Source organism: Lactuca virosa, chromosome 9 (assembly GCF_052849685.1).
Source record: "Lactuca virosa cultivar CGN04683 chromosome 9, Lactuca_virosa_CGN04683_v6, whole genome shotgun sequence".
NCBI classification, from domain to species: Eukaryota; Viridiplantae; Streptophyta; class Magnoliopsida; order Asterales; family Asteraceae; genus Lactuca; species Lactuca virosa.
In genome coordinates this window covers 285,591,804-285,606,143 of record NC_136434.1, presented here as the reverse complement: position 1 = coordinate 285,606,143, position 14,340 = coordinate 285,591,804, and the positions used below count along the sequence as shown (strand labels likewise).

Below are 14,340 nucleotides of genomic sequence, written 5' to 3'. Positions count from 1 at the left end.
CGTATTTTAAGGAAAATACTTCATATCTATGTGTAAAATGAAAGTGACTATACACTCACTTGTTTTGATGAAAATCGGGCAGCAATTCGTTTCCTAAAACGTTCGTTTCTAATAAAACCGGGAGTTTTATTCAGAAACCGGGCTCTGCGAGAGTCGGGCTTCGAAACCGAAAAGATAAATTTTTCGGGCTTCTCGGGCTCTTCGTGGCGTATTCCGGGGGTTATAATCGATACCGGGGTTTTGGGGAATGTTAAGGTGAAGAAAATATGAAGAAAGGGGTGAAAGATGGTGAAATCCCAAAAGTACCCGAGAAGGCTCGCATGACCCTTCTATTTATAGGGGGTCCGAAGTCGGTTCAGGAGGGGAGAGTCATCAGGCGAGGACACGCGGCAGCAGGGCGAGCGTGCGCAGCACATGGCTCGCATGTGCGAAGTCTCGGTGGCAGCCGCTGATTGGACCGAGGTCTAGTCCGAGACTTCGGACGTGGCCTCCTTCTGCGAGACTCGGACACGAGGAATAGGACACGCGTCGGACTCCTAGTGGACCCCTTCGGATGACTCAGCAGCTCGGATGACTCAGCAGCTCAGACACGTGGCTCGCATGACTCACCAATTTCGGACACGTGGCACGATCTAAGCGAGGGTGACGTGGCAAAAACGTGACTATGCGAATTTTCTCGATTTTGTGCAAAAACTTCTAAAATCCATAACTTTCGCATACGAGCTCCGTTTTTGACGTTCTTTATATGCACGCGTAGGTAAAATTATGCTCTACAACTTTCGTTTAGACATCGTCGGCTAATTTTGAATTTAATTTTTATATTATTATTTTTAACAGACCGGGACAGGAAATCCGTTAAAAATTCATAAGTTTTTCATCCGACGTCCGTTTTCGTCAGACTTTTTACCGTTGAGCTACTAATGACGAGACCTTCGATTCTCGTTTAGGTCGTGTCGGCTAAAAATCACTCGATCTAAAATTCGAGTTTTTAGCTGTCTACTGCTAAGCTGAAACTTCGAAAAATCATAACTTCCTCATACGAAGTCAGATTTGGGTGTTCTTTTGATACCTACTCTCGGTTTAACGAACACTACGAGTTTCGTTTAGATCACTAAGGCCAAAAAGTAGTTTATCGAAAACTCACTTTTTACGACATTCGGCCCCATGCCGGTTTGTCGCGAAACTTCGACAGGTCATAACTTCTTCGTTATAACTCGGATTTCGGCATTCTTTATATATCCGTAATCCTTGTCACGCCCACTATAAGTTTCTTAATAGATATCGGCTTTATCTAAAATTTAATTTTTGACGCTCGTTTTTTTTATTCTTAATTAATTAAACCCTAATAATTAAGAATAAAACACATAATTCACATAATATTCACATAATCCCTTTTCATTTCTTCAAAATGAGTTACAAAGGTTAACCTAGACTATAATGTCGATATTAATGCCTAGCCTAAAAACACGGGCATTACAATTCTCCCCCCCTTAGGATGATTCCGTCCCCGGAATCACACATCAGCAAACAAATGCGGGTAGCGACTCATCATGTCACTCTCCGTTTCCCAAGTGAGATTTGGCCCATTCGTATGTTTCCAACGCACAAGCACTAAATCGATCATCTTGTGCCGCAACTTCTTAGTCTGACGGTCAACGATTGCCTCAGGTTCTTCGATTAACCTCTTGTTTTCATCCAACCTTAACTCAGAAATGGGAATTATGTCGGACACATATCCCGTGAACTTTCTCAAATAACACACATGAAAGGTGTTATGAATACCCTCCAGTTCTTCCGGTAATTCTAGCTTGTAAGCTTGATTCCCGATCCTCTGAAGAACTTTAAATGGTCCAATAAACCTTGGACTCAACTTTCCTCTTTTACCAAATCTTATAAGTCCCTTCCACGACGAGACTTTAAGTAAAACCGAATCTCCAACTTCGAAGGATATCGGTTGTCTTTTCTTGTCAGCATAACTCTTTTGTCGATCTTGAGCAGCTAACATCCTTTCCCTTATCACTTTCAACTTTTCAGCAGTTTGATGGACTATCTTAGGTCCCATAAACTGCTTCTCCCCATCTTCCAGCCAACATGACGGCGTTCGACACTTTTCTCCATACAAAGCATGATAAGGTGCCATCTTGATGCTTGAGTGGAAACTATTATTATAGGAAAATTCTGCTAGAGGTAAATATTCATCCCAGTTACCTTGGAATTCTAGGGTACATGCTCTCAGCATATCCTCCAATGTTTGAATCGTTCGTTTGCTCTGACCATCAGTTTGCGGATGGTAAGCTGTACTCAAACACAACTTGGTACCCAATTCCTCTTGTAGACTCCTCCAAAACCTTGAAGTAAAACGACTGTCACGATCGGATACAATCGTTAACGGAACACCGTGTAGCCTCACAATTTCCTTCACATAAGAATTCGCAAGTTTATCCATAGACCATTTCTCGTTAGCGGCTATGAAATGCGTACTCTTAGTGAAGCGATCAACGACCACCCAAATCATGTCGTGACCGTTCCTTGTTCTGGGCAGTTTAGTCACAAAATCCATAGTGATATCTTCCCATTTACCCATGGGTACAGGTAAAGGTTCTAAACTCCCATACGGTTTCTGATGTTGTGCCTTAACCCTAGCACAAGTTACACACTCGGCCACATACTTAACAATATCGAGCTTCATCGTCGGCCACCAGTAATAAGGTTTTAGGTCCCTATACATTTTCGTACTGCCAGGATGAATCGAGTACATGGTTTTGTGAGCTTCTTCCATCAGAAGACCTCTTACTCCTCCCGTCTTAGGTACCCAAATCCTATCTTTGAATACCTTCAATCCTTGACCGTTTGTATCAAACACCGACGTTTTGCCCAAACGTTCCTCCTTCCGGTCAATTTTCTCTAAAGCTTCCTCCTGAGCTTTCTTTATACTTTCCACAATTGTCGAGACGACTTCAATTCTCAACGCTCTTGGCCTTCTCTTTTCAAGATTTACCTTCCGACTGAGAGCATCAGCAACAACATTTGCTTTACCAGGGTGGTAAAGTATCTCACAGTCGTAGTCCTTGAGTAGTTCTAGCCAGCGCCGCTGTCTCATGTTCAATTCCTTCTGATTAAAGAGATATTAAAGACTCTTATGATCAGTGAAAAGTTTACACTTAGTACCGTAAAGATAGTGCCTCCATATCTTTAAGGCGAATACTACCGCTGCCAACTCCAGATCATGAGTGGGGTAGTTCTTTTCATGCTCTTTCAATTGTCTCGAGGCATACGCGATCACTTTATCCCTTTGGGTCAGAACACATCCTAACCCAACTCCAGAGGCATCACTATAGACTGCGAAGTCATCAACTCCTTCAGGTAACGAAAGAATCGGTGCTTCACACAGTTTCTTCTTTAACTTTTCAAAGGCTTCCTTATGCTTCTCATTCCAAGCATAAGTAGCTCCTTTGTGGGTCAAAGCTGTTAATGGAGTAGCAATCGAAGAAAAGCCTTGGATAAATCTTCGATAATATCCAGCTAATCCAAAAAAGCTTCTAATCTCCGTAGGACTTTTTGGTTGTTCCCACTTCATCACAGCTTCAATCTTTGCTGGGTCAACCATTATTCCTTCTTGGTTAACCACATGACCTAAAAATTGGACTTATTGAATCCAAAATTCACATTTGGAGAACTTGGCATACAACTTCTCCTTTTTCAAAACTTCCAGCACTTCACGCAGATGCTTCTCATGCTCCTGCTTGCTTTTCGAATAGATCAAGATATCGTCTATGAATACTATCACGGATTTATCAAGGTATGGTTTACAAACCCTGTTAATCAAATCCATGAAAGCTGCTGGGGCATTGGTTAATCCGAACGACATAACCAAAAATTCATAGTGTCCATATCTTGTTCTGAACGCGGTCTTCTCGATATCCTGCTCCCTCACCTTTAGTTGATGGTACCCCGACCTAAGATCGATCTTCGAGAAATAGCTCGAAGCTTGCAACTGGTCGAACATGTCATCGATCCTCGGCAACGGATACTTGTTCTTTATCGTCGCTTTATTCAGCTCTCTGTAATCGATGCACATTCTCATGCTCCCGTCTTTCTTCTTTACAAACAACACAGGGGCTCCCCAGGGTGATGAACTAGGTCGAATGAAACCTTTGTCCAATAACTCCTGAAGTTGTGTCATAAGTTCTTTCATTTCGGTTGGCGCTAATCGATACGGTGCTTTTGCTATCGGCGTCGTTCCTGGTAACAAGTCGATACGAAACTCCACTTGTCGATCAGGGGGCAATCCGGGAAGATCTTCGGGAAAGACTTCCGGATAATCACACACCACCGTAATATTCTGCACCTCCTTCTTCTCCTTCTTAGCATCGATCACGAACGCTAGATATGATGTACATCCCTTGGCCAAACACTTTCTAGCTTTCATTAGGGAAATGATTCCAGAGTTTACTCTGCGTTTGTCTCCATACACCATAAACGACTCTCTCCCTGGCGGATTTACTTTTACTATCTTCTTCCTACATAATATCTCGGCATCATTGGCGCTAAGCCAATCCATTCCTAAAACTATGTCGAATCCATTTAACTCGATAGGAAATAATTCCTCGTGGAACTTATTCCCATCCAAGTCAATGAGGATATTTTTCATACGATGGCTAACAGGTACAAACTTGCCACTAGTAATCTCGACTAATAAGGCATTAACTAGTCTATCTACAGGCAAAGCTAGTTTTCTACCAAATTCATGCGATATAAAGGAGTAATTGGCTCCAGAATCAAACAAAATTTGGGCAGACAATTCATTTACGAGAAAGGTACCTGAAGCGACATCGACTTCTTCTTTCGCAGCTTCAAGGGTCATATGAAAGGCTCTCGCCTTCGGCTTTGGATTGGGCTTTGCTGCATCCTTCCTCTTTGGACAGTCTTTAAAAACATGCCCTTCTTCACGGCACTCAAAACATACCCTCTTGTCGGATGGACACATATTGGCATAATTCCCAGTCTTTCCACATTTGTATCAAGTCACCTCTTCGCTACATTTCCCAGAGTGCTTTTTCTTGCACTTCTCACACCATTTCACTTCACCTCCTCCCCCTCCAAACTTCTTAAACTTAGAAAATTTGTTTTTCTTGTTGGAACCTGAAGTTCCTTCAAATTTTCTCTTTTCACCAACTTCTGCCCTCTCCAGACCCTTCTCTTTGATCTGAACCTCAACATTCTTAGCAGCCCAGATGGCGGCTTTCAAAGTGGTTGCTTGCTTAACCATCGGACCAAAGTCCGCTGGTAATCCGAGGGCAAACTTGTTGACCTTAGAGAGTTCAGTTGGAACTAGGTAAGGAACAAGCTTCATCTTTTCAGTAAAACTAGCAGCGTATTCAGTAACGCTCATCTTTCCCTTCATTAAATTTTGGAACTCATTATTAATTTCCAGAAGATCCTGCTCAGAGCAGTATTGCAGTTTCAGTTGTAGCACAAAGTCTTCCCAAGACATCTTACTAGCTTCTCCCTTGGGCATCGAATTAGCTAGTAACTTCCACCAGTTCAACACACCAGACTTTAACAGAGGAATTGCAAGTGCGGTCTTTTGTTTGTCGTTGCACTCACAGCTTTCAAACATCGTCTCCATTTCGGAGATCCAATTCATGACTTCCACCGGTGTCGGACTCCCAGATAGACATGGTGGTTTAGATGCCATGAAATCTTTGTATTTGCACCCGCGTCCATCAACTCCTCCATCCTGGTTGTCTTGTCTAACTATCGGTGGGTTGGCTTGACCAAGAGTCCCACTGTAGTTCCCTCCTACTGATTGCCCTTCATTCAATACGGGCTGTTCAACAGGTATCGTAGTCTCTTCCCTATGCTGTTGTAGTAATCGCCTTGTCTCCTCCATCTGGCGATCTAACATCATCTGCATCATTGCTTGTACCCCAGCCATCATCATTGGCTCAGGTGCAGCTCCTACAACAGGTACTTGCTCAACTACTTGAGGTTGAGGCTGTTGATCCTTGTTTCCATTTGCATTGGCAACTCCACTACGAGTTCTTGCCATTACAATCTATATACCGAATAAGGCGAATTTAGGTGTTTATCCTTGTTAGACATTTCAATTCCCTTATCACTCCGAAACGTTTACATGTTAGTTCTAATCTCGTAATCGTACGGTTAGAATCCTACACACATAAGGTTTCCAGATCCGGTCGGCAAAAGACCATAGATCCGAACAAATAATGGCACACATGGCAAACACATAGCATTTAGCACATAAGGGCATTTTAGGCATCTTTCCTAAAATAAACTAGTGCTCGTGTCTTAAATATGGTAAACACTCATCTCACAATCATCACTTAGCATTCTAAGTTTAAGTCTAGAAATCCTACAATTTCTTAGTTCGCTTAAACTAATGCTCTGATACCAACTGTGACATCCCCTAATTTCTCGGCCAGAAAAGACCGATTTAATTTATGCTTTTTAAAATAAAATCAGAGAAATCTTTTTAAAAGATGTTGCGGAATTGGTCCCCAATACAAAATATAATAAAAGTTTGTCAAAACCTTTCTTTAAGAAATATATAATTTCATTTCATATCAAAACCTCGGGATGTCATGTTCCGATACAGATCAAAAGCATAAACAAGATATTATAAGCCTTTCAACAGTTATTTACAACTACTGGCCTATAATCCAAAAATCTCTCATCGTCCTCCGACTATGCTCGGGGTCCACTACCTGTAACATAAAAAGCTGAGTGGGTCAGGCTTGGGAGCCTGGTGAGCATATAGGGTTTTCAACCCACAGTAATAATAAACTTATTAAGTTCACCAATCAACAATAAACCTGATTACCCGTTCCCGTTATCCTCATTTTACGTCCCTAAACACTTTTCACAAGGGACCTAGCCTAAAGAATATCATCGGGATGGACACTACTGGTAAGGGGTTTCCTCAGCCATACATGTCCTAAAGGCAACCATGAGGGGGATGGAGTACAGCGAATAAACACCCAAGTTCATTAACACCTACAGGTTGCGGGCCTGCTAATGTTTCCCACTGGACTGTCTAGAAAGTCCGTGGTCGTCATCCAAACTCCGCTAGATGACTGAATCTCAAATCACATCGAGACCTCTCATCACTTTATTTTATCACACACCAACTACCTACCCATGTTCTACCCAACATATTTGTAGATAAAAATATATATACAGTTTAAAACTTGTGTGAAACATCAACACAACAGTCACCTCAAATAAACAATTAATATATTTACACATAACACGTATTTTAAGGAAAATACTTCATATATATGTGTAAAATGAAAGTGACTATACACTCACTTGTTTTGATGAAAATCGGGCAGCAATTCGTTTCCTAAAACGTTCGTTTCTAATAAAACCGGGAGTTTTATTCAGAAACCGGGCTCTGCGAGAGTCGGGCTTCGAAACCGAAAAGATAAATTTTTCGGGCTTCTCGGGCTCTTCGTGGCGTATTCCGGGGGTTATAATCGATACCGGGGCTTTGGGGAATGTTAAGATGAAGAAAATATGAAGAAAGGGGTGAAAGATGGTGAAATCCCAAAAGTACCCGAGAAGGCTCGCATGACCCTTCTATTTATAGGGGGTCCGAAGTCGGTTCAGGAGGGGAGAGTCATCAGGCGAGGACACGCGGCAGCAGGGCGAGCGTGCGCAACACATGGCTCGCATGTGCGAAGTCTCGGTGGCAGCCGCTGATTGGACCGAGGTCTAGTCCGAGACTTCGGACGTGGCCTCCTTCTGCGAGACTCGGACACGAGGAATAGGACACGCGTCGGACTCCTAGTGGACCCCTTCGGATGACTCAGCAGCTCGGATGACTCAGCAGATCAGACACGTGGCTCGCATGACTCACCAATTTCGGACACGTGGCACGATCTAAGCGAGGGTGACGTGGCAAAAACGTGACTAAGCGAATTTTCTCGATTTTGTGCAAAAACTTCTAAAATCCATAACTTTCGCATACGAGCTCCGTTTTTGACGTTTTTTATATGCACGCGTAGGTAAAATTATGCTCTACAACTTTCGTTTAGACATCGTCGGCTAATTTTGACTTTAATTTTTATATTATTATTTTTAACAGACCGGGACAGGAAATCCGTTAAAAATTCATAAGTTTTTCATCCGACGTCCGTTTTTGTCAGACTTTTTACCGTTGAGCTACTAATGACGAGACCTTCGATTCTCGTTTAGGTCGTGTTGGCTAAAAATCACTCGATCTAAAATTCGAGTTTTTAGCTGTCTACTGCTAAGCTGAAACTTCGAAAAATCATAACTTCCTCATACGAAGTCAGATTTGGGCGTTCTTTTTATACCTACTCTCGGTTTAACGAACACTACGAGTTTCGTTTAGATCACTAAGGCCAAAAAGTAGTTTATCGAAAACTCACTTTTTACGACATTCGGCCCCATGCCGGTTTGTCGCGAAACTTCGACAGGTCATAACTTCTTCGTTATAACTTGGATTTCGGCATTCTTTATATATCCGTAATCCTTGTCACGCCCACTACAAGTTTCTTAATAGATATCGGCTTTATCTAAAATTTAATTTTTGACGCTCGTTTTTTTATTCTTAATTAATTAAACCCTAATAATTAAGCATAAAACACATAATTCACATAATATTCACATAATCCCTTTTCATTTCTTCAAAATGAGTTACAAAGGTTAACATGGACTATAATGTCGATATTAATGCCTAGCCTAGAAACACGGGCATTACATTGGCCCCTGTGTCAAGATACCACATGTTTGATTCACACATAATATCCCCAATTGATCTCAGCTTCGGATTCACCTTCTCTTCATTCAAGAATACTTCCCCCATCTCTTCTTTAGCCTCAAAGGACGACAACGACAAGGCTGGTTCATTATCTTCATGGATCAAATTGCTTTCATGATTTCTTTCTTTCCTTGGGTTCTTGCACTCGGTTGCATAGTGCCCGAACTCATGGCAGTTGTAGCATTGTATTTCACTTTTGTCTTGATTGTGGCTTCTTTCTTTCTGCTGGTTAGAACCACCTCTGCCACGACCACCTCGACCACCACTTGGACCACCCCTACTCCGGCCTCTTCCTCTTCCTCGTGATGAACCACCACAGTTACCTTTTGGGACTGACTTTGAGCTACCTTCTCCTTTCTTCTTGTTTCTCTCAGTCCACTCTTGGTGGGTTAAGAGAAGTTTTCTCTCTTTCGTATCACTGTGCCCCTTCATTCTCTCTTCATGGGCTTTAAGTCTCCCAATCACTTCCTCCACTGTCATTTGATCCAAATCAGCAAACTGCTCGAGGGTTGATGCTATTTGAAGGAACTTGGCTGGTACTGCCCTAAGTAGCTTCTTCACCACATAGGATTCATCTACAGTATCCCCCAAGGTACGCATAGTACTTACTATGTCTGTCACTTTCACAACAAACTCATCGACTCTTTCTGTTTCCTTCATGTTTAATGATTCAAATTCTGACTTTAGTGTTTGAATCCTTGCTGTCTTCACCCTATCTGCTCCCATAAACATGGTCTTCAAAGCATCCTATGCTTCTTTGGCTGTTTTCTTCTCAGCTAATGACAACAATAAGTCTTCGGGTATTCCTTGATAAATGGCTGCCAAAGCCAGTTTATCCTTCTTCACTTCAACCACTGTATTTGCTGTTCTAGGTTCAACAGCTTCCCAAACACCCTGGGCCTGCATGAATACCCTCATTTTGATTTCCCACACTGCATAATTTGACCTTGACAGCATTGGATAACGCAGTGTGACCTGACCATCTTTTTCTCCATTGCTTCCAGACATATTTATCACACGAGGTTGATACTTTGGTATACACCAGTGCTCTGATACCAAGTGTTGGTTTCAGACCTGTTATCAAGCAATGTCACAGTGCAGGGGACATAAATTGACAAGGAAAAAGGAAGGCAAAAGTGTATCTATTATTCACTGAATAAGAAAAGATAAAACAGAGGACACAAATCAACGTACACTTGCCTATCTACTTATGCTAAGACTTAGCTGAAAAATAGGAACAAACTTGACTAGATGCCAAAGACCAGGAACACACTCACTGGAACTTTGATTTATTCAAAAACATTAAAAAACAACATGCATAATACTAATATTCTGAATTAACCTTAACAATGGTGACATCAATGGTGACAGAGGTGGTGGTAGATTCTGTTAAGGAGGTGGTGACGTCGGTTATGGATGCGGAGAAGGTTATGGCCATGGTAATAGAGGCGGATGAAGTGGTAGACGAAAATAAGATAGCAGATGATGGTGTCAGATATAGAGACAGATGATGTAGTTGCAGTAGTGGTGGAGGTGGAGTAGATGGCGACATCAATGGTGACGGAGGTGGTGGTAGATTCCTCTAAGGAGGTGGTGACGTCGGTTATGGATGCGGAGAAGGTTATGGCCATGGTAATAGAGGCGGAGGAAGTGGTAGACGAAGATGGTGGTGGATGAAGTTCTGCCGGAGGTGGCTTCTATTAGGGGAGAGGAAATGATATTAGGGTTAGGTTTAAATTGGAATATATAATGGGCTTTACCGTTAAAAGATTTAGATAAAGGCAAATGAGTAGATTTAGATTCAGATCTTGGGTTTGCGAAAATGTGGGGTGTGATCCACATTTTAAAAAAGGTATTGTGGGGTGTCAAAGTACAAATACGAGGAAAGATGAACAAATAGTTCCCTATTGTCTATATATCAACTTTTCTGCTAAATTTTCTATTTTTTATAATATAAAAATATATTTTTACTACTTAATCTATTACTGTATAATACAAATATTAAGATAAAAGTTGGATTTAAAATGGGAAAGTTAATAAACGTATCAATTATGAACATATTTTTTTATAGTACTTTCAAGTTATTTTATATAAATAAATATAATAGGTATATTATTGTATTTATTATAATAGTAGAATATAATTTTTCTTAAATTTATGTTTTTGACGTATCATTGAAAGTTTTACAACGGCGCCAACATTAAATACTAAGCATTATGCTTTTTTTTTCTTAAGTTTATATATTCTTTGAAATAATATATATTAAATATTATTATTTTTATGAAACAATAAATTTTTTGTTTATTCGTTAAAAAAAGAATTAGCATCTAAATTTTATAAAAAATGTTGAATAAGTTTTATAAATATAAATTTTTATGGTTTTTCTACAATACAATTCTTAATCACTTATTTGACATTATTATCCATAAAATGATTTAAAATATTGAATTTGATAAAAAAAATCTACATATTTTCGCTTTCACTCTTTTTAGTATCTTTTCAATAATTTTGAGAATTATGTTTTATGTTGTTACTTAAAAGTCGAAGTCCTCAGTGATAAAGTTTTAGTTAAATTTAAATTAGTATAATTAAGTGAGTTTGACTCAAATTAAACACGAAAAAAGCCCAAATCGACAAAAAAAGGCCCTTACGAAAAAAGAATAGAGACCGCTGATATAAGTCGAAAGCAAGTTATTCGCCGTCCGTGAAAAAAACTTAATTGTCAGAATAAAACTATCCATCGTATGCTGCATCGCACATGTAAAACTAATTGTACAAAATAAACTATTCCCACAAAAGCCTGCAAAAAGAAAACTAATATATGAAAACAATTATTTGCCACCATTGCATCGCACGGGTACAAAACGCAAAAGAATGAAAAAAAAGAAGAAAAAACGATATGTAATTTAATTTTTAACTTTTCAAATGTTCATGTATAGTCTCGCAAAAAAGATAACATCGCTTATTTTAATCGTAGTTCAATAATTTTATATTTAATATAATATATTTTTACCTTTTTAAATTCGAAATAAAACAAATAAAATGGAAATTTATCATCATCTTAACATTATTCGTTAAATGAAACTAACCGCCGTCCGCTGCCAAATAAAGAGTAATAAACGGAAGTTAGTACTTGCTGCCCGTCTTGAGACATCATAGTCTAAAGTTAAGGTGGTTAAAATAAAAGTTAAAAACGTTTGTTACCTATAATTTAGAATTAAAAATTTCTAAAGTTTACACTTGTACCATGTCCTCATTAATGTGTTAAGATGATAAAATAAAGCACAGTTTAAGTTTGAAGATATTAAAGCATTAAAAATACAAAATTTATTCCACATGAACAAAACAAATAGTATAACACGATGAAATCATGTATATTCTATTATAAATTCATGTTCTTAATTATATGAAGTATCAACCCCTAGGCAATCCCCATTCTTATACGAAGTATTAACCGTCAGGTTGATATCACCTGTCAAAATCCTAAAATCAAATCAAACATTCAGATTGCAAATTTACTAAAACGATAGAAATACATAGCATTTTTATTTGTATCAAGAACCTTAAAAGAAGGAACTTTACATATTTTAGATCAACATTTAAAAAGTAAAACCATATGTGAAACTGGAAGAGATAGGGGGAGGGGTTCGGTAGTATACCGGCCACAACAAAATTCAAGCAAAACGGTCAAGTTACAACAATCAACTTAAGAGGATTTCAAGCCTTTTCAACTTTTGTGATGATTTTGATCCCGTTTTGTGCATTCTTATCAGCTTAGTTCTCACCCAAAACAGCAGCCCAAGACATGATTATACATACACTTACCTGTACAAATTTTTATATACATAGACTTGTATACCATTTGTACACACACATACCCACATATCTCGTTACTTCAATATAAACGTGGGAGCATAATTTAGATCTACACTTCATTTTAGACACATACAACAGATTATAAGATAAAAAAAGAAAAGAAACAAAGCGTGGGTAGCCTGTTTACTAAATTATATATATATATATATATATATATATATATATATATATATATATATATATATATATATATATTAAAGCACATGGGAAGTTTCAACAGGAAACTTTCCATGTTTATAATTTTAACACTATATTTTTACTTTTTCTTAATTTTGTCACTAAAGTTTCAACAAACTTTTCCTTTTTATAATTTGGGAAATCTCCAGAAAAGTCCTAAAATTTTAGGTCAATTTATGAAAAAGTCCAAAACTAAATTTTGTTTACAGAAAAACACAAAATACCGGTTAAAACTTCGAAAAAACCCTTTTCGGCCGGTTTCGCAGATTTAGCCGGTATTCGGTCCTTTTTCGTTAGTTTGCTCAAAATTTTGGGACTTTTCCAAAAATTACTTCATAACCAAAATATTAGGACTTTTCTGAAAATTACCATGGAATTAATGAATATTATTATTAACAAATCATTTATAAACATAAAAAATATTTTTATTATAAAAAAAGGAAATACATTTGTTGCTATTTTCTAAAAATAAATTGGTGGTCTAAGTACTCATCTATTGCTTGCTGACCACTCAAACTTTATACATTCCTTCTATGAATTGTTGTGGATATGATGGTGAAATGTACTCAGTTAGTGTTCCTTTAATGTTGGTGTTAATCTTATGTTGTTTAACCTATGTACCACTCAATATCCATACCTAACATGTTAACAACCATCATCTAACACACATCTATCAAATGTGAAAAGTGATCCGTGAATGATAGTTTATATGGAAACAAGTGAAGGGTGATTATCTATTTAAATTTTCATTCAAAGTTTACTTTTCACTATCGATAGATATGTGTAATTTGATGGTTGTTACCGGGTAATGTATGGAGGTTAGGTGGTAATTAGGTTAAAGAACATAATAAAATATCTATATGTTCAAGAATCATTATGTAATGATATTTTCTAATAATATGTGATCATATAGCGTCATGCCTAATAAATATTATCAAATCTTGTATTGGTTACGCCTAACAAGTTACTTCTTACTATGACACCCACAACGATACATAGGAGGAACATAGAGACTTTGAAGTAGTCAACAAACAATATAGAAGTACATAGTCGACCATTTTATTCCTAGAAATTAGCAAAAAATGTATTTCCTTAGTTTATAATAAAAAAATTATATGTTTATAAATAATTTATTAATAATAATATCCATTAATTCCATAGTAATTTTCAAAAAAGTCCCAATATTTTGGTTATCGGGTAATTTTCAGAAAAATCCAAATATTTTGAGCAAACTAACGAAAAAGGACTGAATACCGGCTAAATCTTTGAAACCGGGTAAAAAGGGTTTTTTCAAAGTTTTAGCCGGTATTCTATGATTTTCTGTAAACAAAAATTAGTTTGAAACTTTTTCATAAATTAGACTAAAATTATAGGACTTTTCTGGAGATTTCGCTTATAATTTTGTCACTTTATTTTTACTTCTTCATATTTTTGCCACTAAACTTTCACTTTTACTTATTTAAAACCTTTTTTTTTAT

General features: G+C 38.1%; 1 protein-coding gene across 1 annotated transcript; it reads right to left on the bottom strand.

The window, feature by feature from the left end:
* Window positions 1–8,725: 8,725 nt before the first annotated feature.
* Window positions 8,726–9,469, bottom strand: LOC145140608 (uncharacterized). Its single transcript, XM_079074041.1, has one exon. The coding sequence runs from the start codon at window positions 9,467–9,469 to the stop codon at window positions 8,726–8,728; it is 744 nt and encodes a 247-aa protein (XP_078930167.1).
* Window positions 9,470–14,340: the final 4,871 nt, after the last annotated feature.

What these genes read in the sequence shown, in the direction of transcription:
- LOC145140608 (XM_079074041.1), bottom strand. Translation starts at nt 9,469, where the DNA reads ATGAAGGAAACAGAAAGAGTCGATGAGTTTGTTGTGAAAGTGACAGAC.